Raw genomic sequence first — 20,752 nt, forward strand, 5'->3', positions numbered from 1 at the left:
CAAATTGGTGTATACAGGCATACAGCATCAACAAATGGAGGTGGTAAAACCCTTTTTTTGGGTCCATAACGCACAGACGCGTATCCCCCTCCCTTAGTGTAGGCTATGTGGGCCTATAAATATGCTAGCACCGCCCTCCCGGGCAGCAGTGGTTGCTTCGACTCCGTTGGGTACCGCGCGCAACGCAAACCACACCGTTTTAAAAACAACATTTTCCTCACATTTCCTCCGTCTGCTCTTGCTCCTTGAGCCTCAATCGAAAATAATAAAAAAATGGTAAGTTGTTTTCTTCTTCTGTCTGTCTGTCTGAAGCAGTTTAGTGCGGTAGAGAGATGATGAATTAGCAGCTGGTGTTTCAGCTTTGACTACACGTCGTTAACGGGTATAGATCTCTGGACCAGATCTCTGGACGACCCTCCCCAATTAAACCACCCGACAGATTTTTTTTGCTATAATTTCTAAATAGGTCGACTGTACTTTTGGATGAAAGTGAACAGTATCATGTTGCTGTTTATTGTCCAGCAGCTGGCACGGTGTCACTGTCATCGTGTAGAGATGAAAACAATGCACCGACTGTCTGCATTCAAGCTTGAGTGACAACAACACTCAGGTGGATACATCGAGTAGTCTTTATAAAGCAGCAGCATTACTGTCTTTATATTTTTGTTACTGTCATTTTAACTTGTGAATAGACAAAGATCAGACATCTTGCAAATGCCCTACCCTGCTTGAAGGATGTGAGTGGCCGATTGGGTTGGCATAGATGGCATTAGATTGCAGACATCATTTCTTATTCATAGGTTACAGCAATCTCATCGATACAAATAAATAAAAATGATGCAACAAAAAAGCCTCTTTTTTAAGAATGACATGAATTATGAAGGGTTCATTTTAAAAGAAGTCCTTACCAATTTCATTTTGATTATATTCAAACATCATTTAAAATGCTGTGATTGGGTCGATGCTTACGAAGCATATATACGCTGTGATTATGTATCCTCGAGGCATTTCCAGCTGACGTGTGCAGGGGTAAACTAATTTGCATTTGTGCTTATGCTTGCAAAGTAGGGAGAGTGTGTTGTAAAAAAAAAAAGACCGAGGACAAAAAAGGCTGCAGGAAAGACGAGAGGAGCGTTCTGCCTCTGCGGAGGCTGCAGTAAGACCTGTCTGTCCCCTGCAGATTGTGGTGCAGGGAGGCGCCTCTTGCTGCATTGCCTGTTTAGCTGAGAAAGGGGGAGCAAGTCAATGTTCACAATGTTAAGAAGCATTTATGTTGCAATCATTGTGGTGGATTGTGTAAAAACCAGCAGTGTCAGGTTGTCAATTAACGGGAAATCATAATTGAATGCATACAAGTAAATTTCTTTTTTCTTTCCACAGCGTGAGTGTATCTCCATCCACGTCGGTCAGGCTGGTGTCCAGATTGGCAATGCCTGCTGGGAACTTTACTGCCTGGAACATGGGATCCAGCCGGACGGACAGATGCCCAGTGACAAGACCGTCGGGGGAGGAGACGATTCATTCAACACCTTCTTCAGTGAGACTGGAGCCGGAAAGCACGTCCCCAGAGCCGTGTTTGTGGATCTGGAGCCCACTGTCATCGGTAAACTCCAATCAAACATAGATGCCATAGTTCTTTTTTGATTTTAATTTTTTTTAAGTCAAACCACCTTGTCATTACTGATCGACTCGGTCTCTTCAGATGAGGTGCGCAGTGGTATTTACCGCCAGCTGTTCCACCCTGAGCAGCTGATCACTGGTAAGGAGGATGCTGCCAACAATTACGCCCGTGGACACTACACCATCGGCAAGGAGGTCATCGACATCGTGCTGGACAGGATCCGCAAACTGGTGAGTGACGTGATCTCAGGAGGGATCCATTTCCTAATTTTGATTACAGATATTTAAATAAATGACATAACGGTATCTCATGTGTATTCACTGTCTCTCTTCCCTCAGTCGGACCAGTGCACCGGCCTTCAGGGCTTCCTGATTTTCCACAGCTTTGGCGGTGGCACCGGCTCTGGCTTCACCTCTCTGCTGATGGAGCGTCTGTCTGTCGACTACGGCAAGAAGTCCAAGCTGGAGTTCTCCATCTACCCAGCTCCCCAGGTGTCCACCGCTGTGGTGGAGCCCTACAACGCCATCCTGACCACCCACACCACCCTGGAGCACTCCGACTGTTCCTTCATGGTCGATAACGAGGCCATCTTCGATATCTGCCGGAGGAACCTCGATGTTGAGCGTCCATCTTACAGCAACCTGAACAGGTTGATCAGTCAGATTGTGTCCTCCATCACCGCTTCCCTTCGGTTCGATGGCGCCCTCAATGTTGATCTGACAGAGTTCCAGACCAACTTGGTGCCATATCCCCGTATCCACTTCCCTCTGGCCACCTATGCCCCCGTCATCTCTGCTGAGAAAGCTTATCATGAGCAGCTCTCAGTGTCAGAAATCACCAACTCCTGCTTTGAACCAGCCAATCAGATGGTCAAATGTGACCCCCGCCACGGTAAATACATGGCCTGCTGCCTTTTGTATCGTGGTGATGTGGTGCCCAAAGATGTAAATGCTGCTATTGCCAACATTAAAACCAAGCGCTCCATCCAGTTTGTGGACTGGTGCCCCACTGGTTTCAAGGTTGGCATCAACTACCAGCCGCCCACTGTAGTTCCTGGTGGAGACCTGGCCAAGGTCCAGAGGGCTGTGTGCATGCTGAGCAACACCACTGCTATTGCAGAGGCCTGGGCTCGACTTGACCACAAGTTTGATCTGATGTACGCTAAGCGTGCCTTTGTCCACTGGTATGTGGGTGAAGGTATGGAGGAGGGAGAGTTCTCTGAGGCCAGAGAGGACATGGCAGCTCTGGAGAAGGATTACGAGGAGGTTGGAGTCGACTCTGTTGAAGGAGAGGGAGAGGAAGAGGGAGAGGAATATTAAAAGGGACAATAAGGCACAAGTTAAAACAGGAACAAGTTTATTGCAATGCTTTCTTGAATGCATTACCATTTTGGCTCTGTTCTAAATGAATGTTTGTCTTTTCATAAATTGAATATGTATCCGATGTCATAAAGTTGGAGGATTGGATTCAAGAGGCTGTGTCATATCTTAAGATGTTTGTTGACATCATTAGTTTCATCATTAAATGTATAAAGGTGAATAAAAGTGACACAAAACTGCAAAACGGTTCAGAGCAAAGTTTATTGGGAAAACATTAAAGTCTGTTTATTCCAAATTAAAGTATACACTTTTACTACCAAACATATAGGTACAAAAGATCAGAGTATGTCTTTAGTATATTTTTTTGGATAGAAAACCCAAATATTACATATACAGGACTGTCTCAGAAAATTAGAATATTGTGATAAAGTTCTTTATTTTCTGTAATGCAATTAAAAAAACAAAAATGTCATGCATTCTGGATTCATTACAAATCAACTGAAATATTGCAAGCCTTTTATTCTTTTAATATTGCTGATTATGGCTTACAGCTTAAGAAAACTCTAAAATCCTATCTCATAAAATTTTAATATTTCCTCAGACCAAGTAAAAAAAAGATTTATAACAGCTGAGTGTTTGTCAAGGCTCAGGAAACCCTTGCAGGTGTTTCGAGTTAATTAGACAATTCAAGTGATTTGTTTAATACCCTACTAGTATACTTTTTCATGATATTCTAATATTTAGAGATAGGATATTTGAGTTTTCTTAAGCTGTAAGCCATAATCAGCAATATTAAAAGAATAAAAGGCTTGCAATATTTCAGTTGATTTGTAATGAATCCAGAATGCATGACATTTTTGTTTTTTTAATTGCATTGCAGAAAATAAAGAACTTCATCACAATATTCTAATTTTCTGAGACAGTCCTGTACATGAGTTTGTCATCAGCAAATATGTAATGCAAAAAAAAGTATAAAAAGACATCTCAGGTGCAAAGTACTTGCAAATCATAAGTTTCTTGGTTTTGTGTTTGGTGGTGTGAGGCTGGTTTACACCGGTCCGTCCTGCAGCAGAGGGCAGTCGTCCGCAGCGCCCCGTCTGTTCAGAAGCTTCCAGAACATCGAGGCTCCGGAGCCGACGTGAGCCCGGCTGTCCTGCGGGTCTTCAGCGATCAGCACTTCCTTCAGAGGACGGTAGGACTTAAAGCGCCTGTTGAGTAAAACACAATCCAGGCAAGTTCAGTGAATTGCACGTGCTTTACAGATAAAGCTCGTAGGCTAATACTGTTTTTATAATCTTCCACATAATCTCAGGAAAAGAAGTCTCCAAGGAAATGGATGGCAATGCAAATCTTTAATCTCAGGTTTATATATATATATATATATATATATTAATTATAATTCATTCTGTGAACTTTGAGGGCAGTTGCAGAGTTGGCTTTTCAGTGGAAACATTTAGTCGAGCAACTCCTTTCACATTACACATACTCATTTAATCTCTTATTATTACCTTATTATTATTATTATAAAAAAGTGGATAGGGCCGACGGTATTTCTTCAAAAAACTGGGCATTGTAGTATTTAGCACATTTTATTAACCAGCATGCCTCTGATTTTAAAAATCTTTTCATGGGATTTGTTGACAGTAAGACAAATCTAAAATACAGATTCAACCCTTAAAGCCGAAAAACCCAGCCAAGTGTTGCAAACTATTTTCGAATGAAAGTAGTGAGCAACAAGCTCAAAAAGTAGCTCAATCTAGCAATAAAGTTGCTAAATCCCTAACATCCTTTCCCGTCAGGCCTCCCTCGAAATTTACTCCCCAAAACATATAATAATGAAATTAAAGACATCATCATAAACATAAAAACTAATATGGCTATTGTCAGTAATCACAACGGTTAAGATAGCAGCTTGTGGAAAAGGCCATTGACTAGCAATGCGTGCGGGACAGGCAGGTAGTTGGCCCGTCCCATCATTACATTTAGAACTAGAACGGGCACTCGGTAGAGCTCATACCTTCGCATATCACAAGATTGGGCATTGAATTATGAACATTTTGGCATTATTTGCATGCCAATTGGACAAAAATGTATCGTGCTATGGTAAAAAAATATTTGTTGACCTTTCCATGACCTTGACCTTTGACCCGATTGATCCCAAAATCTAATCAAATGGTCCCCGGATAATAACCAATCATCCCACCAAATTCCAAGTGATTCAAGAAGATTTGACCTGTTCATGACCTTTGACCTTGACCTTTGACCCGATCGATCCCAAAATCTAATCAACTGGTCCCCGGATAATAACCAATCATCCCACCAAATTTCATGCGATTCGGTTCAATACTTTTTGAGTTCTGCGAAAGATTTTGTCCTGTTCATGACCTTTGACCTTGACCTTTGACCCGATCGATCCCAAAATCTAATCAACTGGTCCCCGGATAATAAACAATCATCCCACCAAATTTCATGCAATTCGGTTCAATACTTTTTGAGTTTTGCGAATAACACGCATACAAATAAATAAATAAATAGATACACGGCGATCAAAACATAACCTTCCGGCATTTTCAATGCGAAGGTAATGAAATGATTAGATGGGCTTATATAAAAGTCATGTGCTGTCAGGGGGTAATTTGAAGCGGATTATCAGCCCTTTCTTTAAAGTAAAACTTGAGGTTGTGCATTATGTGTAGAAAAGTGATAACCACAAGCAAAGTCAGTTCTTACCTATAAGAATATGCCACTATTCCGATGGCTAGAACGAGTACCAGGACACCCAACACCATGCCGATGGTGCCAGGAGAGTACAGAGCTGAACCTGAAACGAGGAGCACACCTTCAGTCAGCGGGATGAAGCAGACACCGACTGGACTGCTGTACGGCGGTGAAGTTGCGTACCTATGTCCACGTTGACTCTGGCACTGGTGACGGCTAAACTGACGTCGTTGGCCATGGACACGTTGATGCAATAGACACCAGAGTCATTGAAGAAGTGACGCAACACCAGCTGGCACTCTTTGGAGGGCTCCACCATGTTGCATGCCGAGTGAATCGGCCTCAAGCACTCTGCATCCAGAATCACGCTGCACACCTCTTTTGGAAGGCTGGAGGAAGAAGAGGCCTCAGTGGGTCAGAATAAACAACAACATGCTTTTGAAGAATACCTTGATAAAGTGTAGTGCAGCAGGGTTCACCTTCCCTGACATGTAACAGTGATATCCAAAACATTTCTGTTCATCTCTGGTGTTGTCATCACAGCATTGTCCATCTGTACGATCTCTACTTTTTCAATGCCCTCTGAAAACAAAGGCAAGAGGTCACCGACAGTCACCTGAAAGGTTTTCATTGTTTTCATTTGGCATGTTGCTGAACAGATCGCGAGCAAAAGGTGGCTCACCGAACACTTTGATGCCTGTGCAGAAGGAGCCATAACGATAAATCACGCAGTCGGCATTAGACGGTGTATCATCAGCATCCCTCTTAGCAACGGTTACCACGGTAGCTCGACCCATCAGGGTCACTGTTCGCTTTGCACCTGCAGGAAATAAACAGAGCAAGGGAATGAGTCATTCTGCATAATGAGTGCTTTAAGTATATTTTAATGATGATACTTTTGGGCTTTTTTATACCTCGGCTGGATTTATGAATACCATTTTAGACGTTTCTTACTTTAAAGTGTCCCTTGGATTGATGTGTTTTGAAGAACCGTGAATAAAGAAAATTATATCAGAAAAACTGAGCTGAACACTCAATCAGCATGCACATCAGAATACAAACGATAAAGCACAACCGAGAATGTAATTTGTTTCAGTGCTTCTTTCAAGATTTACACCACATTTACATTTAAGGAAATCGGCTGATGCTCCCATCTGGCTCATCACGGTCAGCTGGTACCAACTCAGTATTTTTCACTTTCAGAGTACACATTTCTACTGTTGAGCAAACTACCTCAAGTGGGGATTAAACAACTTATCTTCTGGTAAAATTCTACACATAATTATGTCCAACTATTTAAAGAGCTTACCTGTTCGCGCCACATTGCCGGCTGGCATTCCATTGACGTGATTGACAGGGGAGGGAGTCTTGGCCACTGCGGGGGCTTCCTGGGCCGGCTGAGTGTTGGCCACAGTGGAGGCCTCATCCTCAGTGTTGTCCTCCTCTGTGTCTGAAGCAACCATGTTGAGAGTCAGACCAGTGGCCTTGGTGGAAACCAGTGTGGGGACAGCAGACGCCAGTGCAGCAGCTTTCACTACACACGGAGAGAACTGTTGAGTTACGTCTGTGTTTCCATAATATGTTCACGTGAAGCCGAGGAAATAAACGTGGCTACAAATACTGTGAACATTGTTTCGCTTTTAAGGACAGAATAGATATTTCAGAAAATATTTGCAACAGCTGAGCTGAGACTGGAAGCAAACCGCTAGCCCGGTTCTACTGTGAGGCTGTACTTCCCAACCTACCACCTCTCATGCTCATGAATTAACGTGTTACATGTCAGTTTAACACCTGTTCTTTACCTGTGGTGCCCTTGTGAGGAGGTGGACCCGGGGCCTTGGTTGTTGAATCAACGGGTGGGTCGCAGGCCTTATCTGGGATGACCGCCTGGATCACGACCTGAGGCTTGAACGAGCCAGAGTTGATGTAGGTGTGAGTGACAGTCAGCTCCCTGGATATCAGGGCTCCGCTTTTATCCCCAAAGTCCCAGTTGAAGGTGACGTCTGCGTTGCTGAGGTACTGGCTGGGGTCGTGGAGGGTGATGGTGAAGGCTATTGCCCTGTTCTGGACAAAGCGCATGTCCCCCGCCACGATGTCGTTAACTTGGTCCAGGGAGACAGCGAAGGGGATTTGATCTGAGCAGAACACCAAGAAATGACGTCAACAAAAGGCATTTTTTATTTGAGCCAATCCTACCTTTACTATTAAAGGTATTTAATGGATCATCTGCATTCTTTCAGTTAAATCGTTACATTTCAATGGATGACAATGGCTAAAGTGTTTTCAAGTATTTAAGCTAAAGTGTAGAACCCCTTTAAATGTACAAAGTAACATACGTATCTAAATCTTAATTGTTACCTAAGGAGGGTTTTAATTGTTTATTGAGCCAATACACAACTTTCATTTATTTGATCTTTTAGTTTGAGCTGATTTTACCTTATGAATCTCGGAGTCATGTTTGAAAGAAATGCAGCAAAAGAGTCGTCTGAACCGTCCAGTGGAGAAGACGGGATGCAGTCCCACAAGCTAGAAAACCTTTTATGTTTGGTTATATCTTCTATTTAAAAACGTGTACGTATAGTGGCTCTTTTCCTATTATATTTCCTATGGGTTGACAATCCCTTACATTTGTTCAAGCAAATCTAAGAGGTGAGAGAAGAAGGTGCAGAGAGTGTCAGTTTGTCGGTGTGAAGCTGTTTCAGTCTGAAGTCTGTAAACTTTCATTCTGCAGCTTTAGTCTGATGCCTAAATGCATTGAGTTCCTAACAAAGTGGCCTGAGTCTCTTCTAGAATATGACTGAAAAGTGAATGTAAAAATATGAGAAAATAGTGTAGGTCTCTATATGTGTGTAAACCTAGATGAATGAAGTTATCCTCCCGGATACTATTCTTGCCGTGAACATGTTCACTCGTTATACAACCACACTGAACAACGTTGAATAACTGCAAATGGATATAACATTTCGTCTGGGAGCTTTCATACAACTATTCACTTATTACAGTGCAACCAGGAAGTAAACAACTTGTCATGTGACAACTTACATTAAACATGTGACGTGTAGCCCCTTAATTATTTAAATGCTGAAAATGCGTTGATTTATCATTCAGTAACATTTTTCATTTCAACTGAAAACTTTTTCAGGAACATTTTGGAAGGAGGATTATTTTTCGCTTTTTCATAAACTCCCCCATTAGCTACTCACCAGTGATGGAGAACTCAGTGGAAGCATATCCCAGAGGAATGAACCTCTCTTTGCTGCGGTAGTGGTAGATAACAATGTCCATGGTGTAGGAGCCCAGTGGGATGTCGTCTGTGTCGATGGTCAGGGAGGAAGAGGAGCCGTCTCTCACCTGCCAGTACTGACCTGCCAACCGAGCGCCCAGAGTATATGAGATACACTTTGTGCCACTTCACTACAAATAACGATACTTTTTCTTTCTTTCTTCTTTCCTCGACAACATTTGGTTAAAATTCCAAACTTTTTGTCCGATGTGTTTCGGTTCAAAGTTTGATTGAAAAGATGAAATTGTCCTTACAGTACACTTCACTTTTTAATGACACTTTTTAGATACAATTGAAGCGTTGTGCTATAATGTATAACAAGTCTGAATCACTGAGGGGAAATAATCTGATCATATGGTCAGGCTCATACATAATCCTGGCCCATGTTTCAGGTCATGCGCCTCAAGAAACTCTGTGACCACCAGAAAAGACGACAGCTCCACTTACTCCAGGTCTTCCAGACAAACACGTAGGCTGGCTTCTTGTCCTTCCTGATCGGTGTCCCATCTGGGAAAACAGCTTCCCAGTCCGGGTTCCGAGTTGGGTATACTGGCTCAGACTCGTGGTACTTTGTTCCTGTGACAGAAGCAAGAGGGTAGTGACTGATATAAAGACATTTAGGAGAGTCTGCAGGCATGCAAGTAGCTGTTTGAGGCTATGTCTAGCCACATGCTAATACATACTATATATGAATGTTTTGGAATTAGTCCAAACAGGTTTGATAAGGCCGAATGTAAAGTTATTCCAATCCATCCTGAGGGAGACATTGACTTCATGTCTGTACTAATCCAACATGCATGTGCACCAAATTCCATGACAACCTGTAGTTGTTGATATATTTCATTGAGCACAATCAGGCTGCTATCTAGGCTGATAATACAGTAAATTGTGTGTGTGTGTGTGTGTGTGTGTGTGTGTGTGTGTGTGTGTGTGTGTGTGTGTGTGTGTGTGTATTACCATTTACTGTGCAGTCTTCGGCCCAAACAACGTCCCCATTATTCTGCACCTTCTGGCTGTGTGGGAACTCCAAGTCGATGGTGAAAGTAACTTTGGCTCCAGTCAGAGTCGGTGAATCGTTCCCCACATTGAAAGTCACTTTTCCACCTGGACGAAGTGTTAAGTTTAAAGTGTCAATTAATTAGAGGTATGTAAGAACGTTTAATCACAATGTCCCAATATATTATTTTCTTTCTGAGCATTTAAAAGCGATTATGCCAACAACATTTCATTAGATCTACCTTTCCAGGAGTCATTGTATCGCGGGTCTCCATCTTTCCAGATTGGGTACATCTTATTGTTCCATGATGGATAACGAGTGAAACGGTTTCTGGGCTCTGAAACATCAGAAATTAACTGTGAACTCTGCTCCTTACACATCCAGCAACGCCTTTTAAGGACCTCACATTTTAAAATCACTTACAAAAATGTCCTGGAAAGAACAGTTAATAATAAAAGTAATAATAATAATGAGAATATTAGGGGAAATAGAGTTACAATCATGCCTTCAAAGACTTGAAATGAGTTCATGCCAATTAGTTTTTAATCTAGAGAGACTTTTAATTCATGCACTGCAGCAGACGGTTGAAACTTGAGTCCAGTGAACATTCAGTTCAAGATAGAACGAGAATACACATTCCAGTAAAATAAATACAAATTAATGATAATCATTTAGGTTAAATTGGATTCAGTTAGATTCCTGTTTTACAGACCCTTAACATAAGTTGTATCTTCATGTAAGGTATATTGACATATATATTTAGATTTGTTTTACTCTTGATGCCTTTTCAGTGAGATTTACTTGTCGGTTTTACAGTTTCCAAAAACTCCATTGTTGGAAGTTCTATGTTTTATTTTAATATATATCAGGTTTAATATTTACCAACAATGATTTGACGAAAGGTGAAAGTGAGTGAAGTTGTCCACGAGGCCTAAATGTGTTGTATCCCTTCAATCCCTCTCATGTGAGGCTCAGCTGAGTGTTTGCAGGATATTTATCACAGATTAACAATGTCACACGGCTGAGTTTGGATTAAACACAAAGGCAGATAACCGAGTTATCATCTTTTCAGTGGGATTAGAAATTGAGCCTGTTTTATAATTTCAGAGTAATTGCTCTAATTTTTTCTGTCCTCTTGTGGTTTCATTTCATGTTTTCCTGCTGGTTGAAGTGTGACAATGTCAAATGAAAGTTCATATAATCAATACACAGGAACAGCTGGAATAAAATACTAATTCCACTTACTTCCTTAAAGTTATGACAATCTATTTCTCCAAATATTATATATATTCAAGACTTGAAATGTATTTATTTGTGCTTTAGAAGTTGTTTATTTTGTTCATATTCCCAAGAACAACCTGTTCAGGACCGGTATGGAGATACACATTTTATTTTAAGCACCAAAAATGTGTTCAATGCACACCTAATGTGCTTCATGCCATATTTGAAAGAATGTTGAATTTACCTTTTAAGTTAAGAATAAAAGGATTAAGATAGATCTTCTGCGCTTTGCTTTACAAAGGTCACATTCTGTGTCATTTCTATGCATGCATGGTTGAATAAAGAGGTCATGGGAAAAACACATGAAACTGGACCTTGAACTCAGATTAATAATCAGAACACACACGCAGTACTTTATTTCGTAGAAAACTGGATTTACCTCCATGTTAGGAAATTCATTTTTTTTTAATTTCAATTGTGTTCGTTGTAGAAAGGTAATGTCATAGCCTCCTTAAAACTTTGATTGACAACTCTGTGACTAACTGAATATTGTCTCTAAAAAACAAATGTATGAAGATTAAAGAAAGTTCCTATATCAATGTGCTGTAACTATTCAAACAAAGAAAAATGCATTAAAAATAAAACATTCTGACCAGAAATCTTTACAGGATAACATATTTAAAACTCTAACTTTTATATAATGTAATACAAAGTCTGTTTATGTTTTGGAAAGTAGTCAAAAGTAAAACAAGCACTTTACCTAAGTACTCATTTGAGATACTTTCCACATATATTTCCATTTCAACTTCAAAAGAACGATTGTACTTTTCACTCACTTTTCACAAAACCTATCATCCAAAATATGATCCTCAAAACTATCAAACAATATGCATATAGTAGTTTAAATTAGCTTAAAAAAATAAAATTCAGCTTGCACTTAAATGAATCACTAATAATAATCCAACAATATAATATATAGTATAACACTCCTAATTCATGCAGACTTTTACTTTTGATAATTTAATCAGAACCTTTTATTGTCACGTATGTTTTCACAAGGAATTTGTCATGATGGGTATTGCAACAATAGACAATAACATTAACAACAATTAGCTCAATTGATCTAATAATACATGGCATTTTGATGTGTGAAACTCAGTTACACAGTCAAAATCTCCAAGAAATATTTTCTCTGAAATAGTTTCTTATTTTAAAGATAGATGTTTTTTCTGTACTTACTTGCCACAGTGTGTGAGGTCACTGCCAGCAACACCAACAGCACCACAGACGTCCACATTGTCAGTGCTCCTCCTCTGTATGAAATATCCCTTTTGTGAGCACCAGACAACAGGAATCAGGTTTTATAAACTCAGTGATGTTTGCCTTTTCCTCGATTATTAGTAGAAGAAACGCCTCCTTGCTCACAAAGTCCTGTAGACCTCCTCGAATAAGATTTTAGAGGCGCCTGGACTGGTTTATGAATAGTGTATTTACAGTAAATAGCACGTCTTGAGGATTAAAGTCGCAAATTCAGTCGCGAAAGAAGCTCATAATCACATAGGAAATGTTGAATTCCACATAATGTAATGTTGCTTTTCAGTTTATGTCGCTTCGTATTTCCAACCCATTTCAGAGAAAAAAATATTGTTCTATTTACTTCATCATGATTATTTCACAGCTGCATTGAGTTTAATAAATGTACATACATAATAAATGATAAACTCTAAAATATGATTCATGTGATAAATTACCCAAAAGTGATAAATTAGTTTAAATTAGCTCCAAATAGATCAGCTAAAACATTAAAATGCTGCATACACATATCATAAAAATATAATATTGTGCATAATCCAGTTGATTGTCTAGTAATATCTCTCTACTTTTACTGAAGTAACATTTTCAATGCAGGATTTTTAATGCAAATATTTGTACATTGTGTTATTTTTACTTTTACGTTAATAAAGAGCTAAAATGCTTCTTCCACCATTAAGTATACTGTAGTGCAGTTATATCTGTGAAAATGTGTGTTGTATCAGAACATCAAACTTGTGTATTTATTCTTCCTTATGCCTAATTTTAGGATCCTTATGGTTAACCTGTTTTTTAAACATTTCAAACAGTGTTTTGAATATGTCTTCTCTTTATCGCACTCTGTCTTGTATTGTATTCCCTCAGAATGAATGAAGTCATCATAGCTTGACAACAATGCACGTCCTCTATCAGAACAATACAAAACAACACAAATGTATAAATGATTGATTAATATTAAATATACTTTTTAAAAGGTCATGAGGTGCAGTGACATGAAATCTTGGGTCTTACATGAAAAATACCGTGATTTCAAATACAATATTACTGGTCACTGAACTCTGCTAACAATCCCCTGACACATTTTGGGCTGCCGGTCTAATTGTTGCTAATTATTTGCGGATTTACTTGGAAATTCATGTTGCTGCTGTTGATTTACTGCTGATTTAATCCATTAACTCTAAAAAGAATGTTTAAGTTATAAAGGCTTATATACTTGAATGTGACGCTGTGATGAAATATAGTGTCTTGAATATTAAACTCTAAAGGGAAATTAATGTCAGGGTCATTAGAACATTAGGTCACACAGTTTGCTAAGAGAGGCTGTGCTTCGGGGGATGGAGGAATGCAGCGTTAATAAGCGTTAATAAGCACTTGTGACTCCCTAAATTCATCCGGCTTTGGCCTTATACCCCCCCCCCCCCCCCAAGAACTATCAGGTTACTTTGTTGAAAGATTTTTTTGTCTCCATATCCTATGTGCCAAAACACATACACTGTTTAAACCTCTTTTTTAAACAATGTCAGCATTCACCTCAAAACCTATTCAGAACTGTTTCACCACGAACCCTTTAACTCCCTACAGACATCAACATATATGCACAGACCCATAATATGAATGAAAGCATACAGTAAAAAATGACGTCCCAGGTTTATGTTCAGAAAATACTCATGCATCAGATAATGTGGTGAAAATTAAACCAGGCAAAAGCTTATCATACACTGACTGTTTGATCAGCATATCACGTTTGGTCATGGCAGAGAGTAGAGAAGAAAAAAAACAGATGCAGAAACGTTATCAAACTAACTTGCTAATTAGATAACTTATTAGTGTTTACTTACTGTGATAACGTTTTTTTGCATTGTTGTATGGGCACTTTAACATAATCAAATACTTTTTGATTGTGAAAACCTTTTTTTGTGTGGCCTGCAGTTCGTCCGTCCGTCCATCAGGCGGCGCTGTGAGATACAGCGAGGCAGAGCGGAAGTGTTCAGAACGAGAGCCGCTACAGTTTGATTGGAGGAAGTTTTTACATCAACAAAGAAAGATGGCCGAAGTGATAGAGTTGCAGAAACTGAAGGTTGGTGGTGCCATAAAAATGTATTTCTAACACACATACGGTGTTTTTGTTCGTAAATATTTCGTGGTAACCGCTGTTAGTTGTGTTAACTTACCACGGAGCGAAGTTAAAGAGCGGTTTGCGGTATAAAACGTGTCCGCCGGGAGTGAAGCCGAACAGCCGGCGTGTGTTCACGTTGTCCATTCTAACACGACGCGAAACGAGTTGACCGGACAAATATATGTTTAAGAGCTAGCCTAACGGCGAATAGACCGCTGGGGAAATTAACTTGGATTCCAACGTGCATTTTAAAATGTAAATGTTGCTCCCGATTTGAGATATAAAGTGTCCCGCCATATATGTCCGGGGTTCAATTAAATTAGCTACCGCACATCGGCTACCGGGTGTCTTTGACCTCCATCGGTCGCATTATTAATGTTTATTCCGTGTGTTTTTCGGGCTGTTCGGTTCACGAACTGCGTGGAAAACTGCACGCCATCTACTTTAAAACTACGATGTCGTGGATGTTGAACATAATCTCTTCCTCCTCGCGACCAGTGGTGGAAAGTAACGCTACAGTTCCGCTACTTGTATTTTACTCGAGTTTTTCCTCTTCATGGTACACTTTGTACACTTCGACTACATTTTAGATACTATTGTACTTTTAGTTCCAATGCGTGTATCTTTGTTACTTTTGATATCAATATTTAACGTTTGCTCTCTAAAGGATATTATTCACACTTAAAATATATTACGTTGTTACAATTTCCTTCAGCAACATTTAATGCCTCTTACTTAAACAAATAAGTGTAATCATTAATATATATACAATATATATCACATTAGTGGGCTGCTCACGGTGTGCTTTTGCATTTTCATACGTTAAGTACTGTTCACCACTACATGTGGTGAATTCACACATGTCACTATGAGCAGTTTTATTTGGGACTACTTTGTACCAAATAAATAGTTTCTGTTTCACTTGTTTTAGCTTGCTGAGCTGAGGCAGGAGTGCGAGGCCCGAGGTCTGGACACCAAGGGAAACAAAGGAGAGCTCATTGCTCGACTGCAATCCTATCTGGATGAGCATGGTGAGGAGACATCCTTTACATTTAGACATGATGTAGATATAGTATGCAAATAGTCGGACAGACTGTAATAAGAAACTGGATCAAGCTTTTGGCTCCTGATTTATAGTGGAACTTAGTCCTGTTCGTTGTCCTTTTTGGATCTAAAAGCACTGATCGCTCCATCTCACTGTCCTTTCTTTATCCTGTAATCCAAACAACAGAGGACGATGTGGACGTGGATGACGTGCTGGCAGAGGATACAGAGGTATTGTGATTCTTGATACTTTCACTTGCTCTCTTAGACCCCATTAGACCATTTTGTGACGTGGTGATGAATGTGTCCATTTTCATTTTTAGGACTTCCCTAAAGTTGAGGAGGCTAACATTGTAAAAGACGAGAAGATTTCCGAGTCTACTGAGGATGAGCCGTAAGTTTATTCTCAATGAGTCTACAACAAACAAAAAAAAGGAAATAAGCATACATCCCAAAATGTTGCACTTTTCCTTTTTGGATAGTTTTACTCGTCTATCTGGCAGAAACTGCATTTCAAAACGACTTGAGGCTGGCTCCGAAAAAAAAATCAATCATCACAGAGCCTTATGTTAAGATTACAAACAGCAGAAATAGACATCAAGTTTAAAGCCTGGTACAAAAAACTGTTTTGGCTCTAGAGCTAATCTCCCCATTTGTGACAACTGTTTGAGGGTTGATAACATTTACATAACCTACCCATTGAAATTCCGTCAAGCCGTAAAGTTAGGGAATATTTTTGGGTGTGCTCCTTTAAGTTTCAGGTAGGTGGATTCTGAGATTGCAAGCTGTCTGCTCTGCAGCGTCACCCGAAACCGCCTCGGAGCTTCACAACAGCTCCTCACAAACGCATGTGCAACGTCACAGAGATGACCGCCTTAGTTTAGTCTATGGAAACAATAGAAGCTATAGTCTTTAACATAGGATCAGGCTTTATGACTGTAAATCACTTAATGCTAAACCTTCTCTTTATGTTGTTTCAGACCTGCTGATAAAAAGGTGGTGAAAATAACTCCTCCAGCATCTTCCGGTGAAGTACGTATGACATGGCTGCATGCACTCACAATGCAATTAGAAGTCTTCAATCTGCATATCATAATATTAAAATCAATGTCATGTTTGTAAGTGATATGTAGATTCCTTATTCCTTTGCCAATATTGATAAACTGAAGCAACACCTTTACTAACGGCTTGTTATGATTTTAAATCTGACTTTGTTGAGCAGAGACTACAGAAGAGGGCAGAGCGTTTCAACATGCCTGCAACAGCTGAAAGCAAAAAGGCCATACGTGCAGCAAGGTAAGGCGTAAGCAGGATCCTTCTCTGAGTGCCTTTTCAAAGGTCCTTGCAGCTTATTGCAATTTGTTTGGGTTAACGATAACATCGTATTAACTGAGGTCCTTTCTGGGATTTGTGGATTGATTGAACCGTTAAAAAAAATAGTTGTTCATTAAACTTAAAAACCGCAAATAACAAAGAAGAGCATGGATAATATCTACAATGAAATGAATAATCAATCTTTTAAACGGAACTCTCTTTCCCTGATAACTTCTCTCAAACAGATATGCTGGAAATAAATGAAAACTTTCGGTTAAAAACTTTGCTAATTATTTGTTGAAAGATAATTTGATATAAAAATGGAAAATAAACTGACAAGTCCAGAATATACAACGTGCAACACATTCACTTTCAGAAAAAATATGTACACTTATTATAATAAGTGTACATATTCTAAATTGTAACAATCTGACTCCAAAAAATATATTGACACTTTAGGAGGTGAAGGAAAATACGACCGTTAACGCCAGTATAGTGAATCTGTACACTAATAAATAAAGGTCTATGCCCTACACATTACAGCATCAGTCAAGGTGGTATAAACTTGATTTATACTAAAGTAAATGCACGATGCCATGTTGATTATAATCCTTTTCTTCAGGTTTGGTGAATCCACCGAGAACACCAGCCCCGCTGCAGGTCTCTAGTCACTCTTTGCTCTTTTACTTCACTGGCCTCTATGATGTCAATGGAGCAAAAATAAATGTACAGTGAACTATTGTTGAAATGTTTCCTGGGATTTAAACATGATTACTTTCCAGGAATATGTCAGTCTTTGTTTGAGATCTCTCACCATAACTGAAGTTTAAAACAACAGCATCTCAATTCCCAGCCTCCAAATGTATAGCCAATGCAATACCTTCATAGTACTTGGTCACTTTGTAGTTTTACCATGTTTTTTATAAAGTTGTGTGTTAAAGGTCTCAAAGGCTTCTACCAGCTGTGTCTCACAACACAATTCTAATTCTCTGTCTCCCAAACAGGTGTCGTTGCGAACAGTAACGCTCCTGTAAGTGTTGCCTCATTAACACATGTCTTTAATTACTCCAGTTAATGAGATGATATTAATTGAAAATATTGTTGTCTCATGAAGGTGAACATTGATCAGCTGAAGAAGAGAGCAGAACGATTTGGCATAAACGTTTCATCCGTTTCCCAAAAGGTGAGTAGTAGAAGCTATGCCTGGTCACGTTTCTAGGTCATTTCATAGCTCGATAACGATATATATCACAATTTCGAGTGATTCAATAAGTAAGTGATCTATATGGGGAGGAACCACATGGTTTAATATACTCTTGTGTTAATGATATACTTGACAAATGAAAAGAACGTAGTATTTTGTTGTTTGTTACGATCTTAAGTGCAAAATAATACAAAATATTGTAGAAATGAGTTATTAATTCATGATTTCATTTGAAAGACAATAAATGATCATATTGTACAAAGTGCCCAGCTCTACTATGAGCTTCATTTCGTGGTTTATTTATATTCTTATGGGGATGTTTCACTTATTTGTTGTCATCCTTTTGGGGTCATAAATTTGACTTTTTACTTTTGAATATTATTTTTGTTTTTTGCAGATTGAAGACGATGAAAAGCTGAAGAAGAGAAAGGAGAGATTTGGGGCCACTACCGGTGCCGGTGCAGGTTCTGCCGAGGTGGAGGTGTGTGTCTTTTTGTTGTTATTGTACACTTCAGGCAATTGTGGTCATTTATGTTTTATATTTAAGCAAAATGTGTTTTATATTTAAGTTCATGTAAACAGACCTGAAGGAATGAAAAAGGAGCAATTTGGTTTTAATGTCGAGGTTTTCTTTTGTATCTTTTTCTACAGGCAAAGAAAATGAAGCGTGCTGAAAGATTTGGAAAAGAGTGAATAACTTTTAGAGACTTCCTTTTTTTTTTTTTTTTTGTAAAGCATTTTCATTACTGCACACAGAAATCCCTGAAGATGACTAACGTCACTAATAGTATTCCTGTAAATCAAAGGTATAAATAAATGCAAAGATACATTTGTGAGTTGTAACATTAAATGGTTTGGAGAAGAAGAAAAAATTTAAGCTCTAAATTATTTACACAGCCTCATTGGATAATGTAAATTAGAAAAACGTCAGTTTTAATTTAGGAATTAGATCTGTTTATAAAATACATGGTAAGTAGCGCATGTGTAACAGGGGTTTGGTTTTTCTCCTTTACTAAATGCACTCTTCACTGCTTTCTCTGAGCTGCAAGTCCATTTTTCAAGTCTTTATAGAAGTAAAAAGCCTTCCAGCTGTTCGTACGGGATACATAAGTTGTCCATGGGTCAGGTGACTACAATCTAATCTTAATTCATGGTGCATCAAACCACTCAAAATGTTGCACGTTGAAAGCAGGGATTGTATTTACTGTGACGCAGTCTGAAGGTCTGCGCTTGATAAAAGATGTCTTAAAACTAGATTGGAACATGTTGGAGATTTGTTTCTGAGCTTGTTACTTTTAAATTGACTTCCAGTTGTGGCAAAGCATCGTAAAGACGAGCAGGTCAGAAACCATCTCAAACTGTAACAGGAGCTGAAAACCAACCCGTGTGTAAACATATCCTCATGATTATACAAGCAGCAAGGAACATGGGAACTTTTGGTTGTTGGAAATAAAAATGTGTTCAATACATGACAACATAATACATTCCTTTAAAGACCAAGAAAAGCAAAAACAATTCTAAAAGAAAATTATTTAGTTTGTTAGTTGAAAGAGTACACGGTAAATCCTTTATATTGGTTCCTTTGTAAGTAATGCAATTAAACAACCCTTTTTCTAATAATCATTCAAATTATTTTACTCACCTAGTTGCGATATGAATTGAATTATACTTTTGATTTTTCAGACAACCTATTTTTGTGTTTTCTCTTTGGAAATCCATTGGTGCACTGCTTCAGTTATCTGTCCATTTTATAACATTTTGTGATTTAAAATAAATTGTTTTCAAATTTTTGATATCTGCTTAATTTGACTTTGTTTTTATTAAATCTACGGTATATGTATCTTTTACTCTACCCACATGGAGTTTATTAGAGAGAGTCTTTGACTTGTCTTTATGAAGATAAAGTTAATTATTCACGTGAGTAATAATTAGTTACAAGTAGTATTCTCATCGGTACTACGACTGTCATGACTCCTATTGGCATCGTAGATCTATGAGGAAGAAACATTCAATGTGCAAATTAACCATGAAGTGTTTATTCTAAAGATAGAAGATGTTTTACTGAAGTCAAAACCGAAGGGCGAAACTTGAGTTACTTTGGGCTCGATGGATGCAGACACATTCCTGCTGTGCATCCCACTGAATTGTTGTGGGCCTGGATCTTACACTATTGCAGTGAAGGTCGCTCTTGCATTTTTACAAATAAACATTAAAGAAGGAAACAAAGGGTTCAGCCCAATAAACAATGTAAATATATTCTTAGTTGCTAAACTGCTGCATGATTAGATTCTACTGTCCTTTCATTTATATTAGAATTTGGTTTTCTGTCGCAATGTACTTTTGTGGATATGAATTTCTTGAAAGACTTGGATGTTGCAGACAAAAAAACAATATATACACTACCGTTCAAAAGTTTGGGGTCATCCAGACAATTTTGTGTCTTCCATGAAAACTCACTTTTATTTATCAAATGAATTGAAAATTGAATAGAAAATATAGTCGAGACATTGACAAGGTTAGAAATAATGATTAATATTTGAAGTATTAATTTTGTTCTTCAAGCTCAAAGGAAGGCCAGTTGTATAGCTTATATCACCAGCATAA

General features: G+C 38.8%; 3 protein-coding genes across 3 annotated transcripts; 2 read left to right on the forward strand and 1 right to left on the reverse strand.

Moving 5' to 3' along the window:
• The first annotated feature begins 258 nt into the window (after positions 1-258).
• Positions 259-3,412, forward strand: LOC130199545 (tubulin alpha chain-like). The gene is made up of 4 exons (XM_056423138.1): positions 259-276; positions 1,381-1,603; positions 1,703-1,851; positions 1,960-3,412. Exons 1-4 carry the CDS (start codon positions 274-276, stop codon positions 2,938-2,940), a joined length of 1,356 nt encoding a protein of 451 aa, XP_056279113.1. The 5' UTR covers positions 259-273; the 3' UTR covers positions 2,941-3,412.
• Positions 3,183-12,456, reverse strand: pmelb (premelanosome protein b). Its single transcript, XM_056423137.1, has 12 exons — positions 12,399-12,456; positions 10,180-10,275; positions 9,899-10,045; positions 9,389-9,517; positions 8,862-9,023; positions 7,461-7,793; positions 6,968-7,192; positions 6,341-6,478; positions 6,138-6,240; positions 5,842-6,047; positions 5,671-5,761; positions 3,183-4,148 (listed from the first exon to the last, which is right to left on the reverse strand). Exons 1-12 carry the CDS (start codon positions 12,454-12,456, stop codon positions 3,989-3,991), a joined length of 1,848 nt encoding a protein of 615 aa, XP_056279112.1. The 3' UTR covers positions 3,183-3,988.
• Positions 12,457-14,478: 2,022 nt separating this feature from the next.
• Positions 14,479-19,939, forward strand: sarnp (SAP domain containing ribonucleoprotein). Its single transcript, XM_056422870.1, has 11 exons — positions 14,479-14,547; positions 15,518-15,617; positions 15,818-15,861; positions 15,954-16,024; positions 16,611-16,662; positions 16,853-16,926; positions 17,567-17,604; positions 17,949-17,974; positions 18,059-18,127; positions 18,546-18,629; positions 18,800-19,939. Exons 1-11 carry the CDS (start codon positions 14,515-14,517, stop codon positions 18,839-18,841), a joined length of 633 nt encoding a protein of 210 aa, XP_056278845.1. The 5' UTR covers positions 14,479-14,514; the 3' UTR covers positions 18,842-19,939.
• The last annotated feature ends 813 nt before the right edge of the window (positions 19,940-20,752 follow it).

The sequence above is a fragment of the Pseudoliparis swirei genome, chromosome 9, assembly GCF_029220125.1.
Source record: "Pseudoliparis swirei isolate HS2019 ecotype Mariana Trench chromosome 9, NWPU_hadal_v1, whole genome shotgun sequence".
Lineage (NCBI taxonomy): Eukaryota > Metazoa > Chordata > Actinopteri > Perciformes > Liparidae > Pseudoliparis > Pseudoliparis swirei.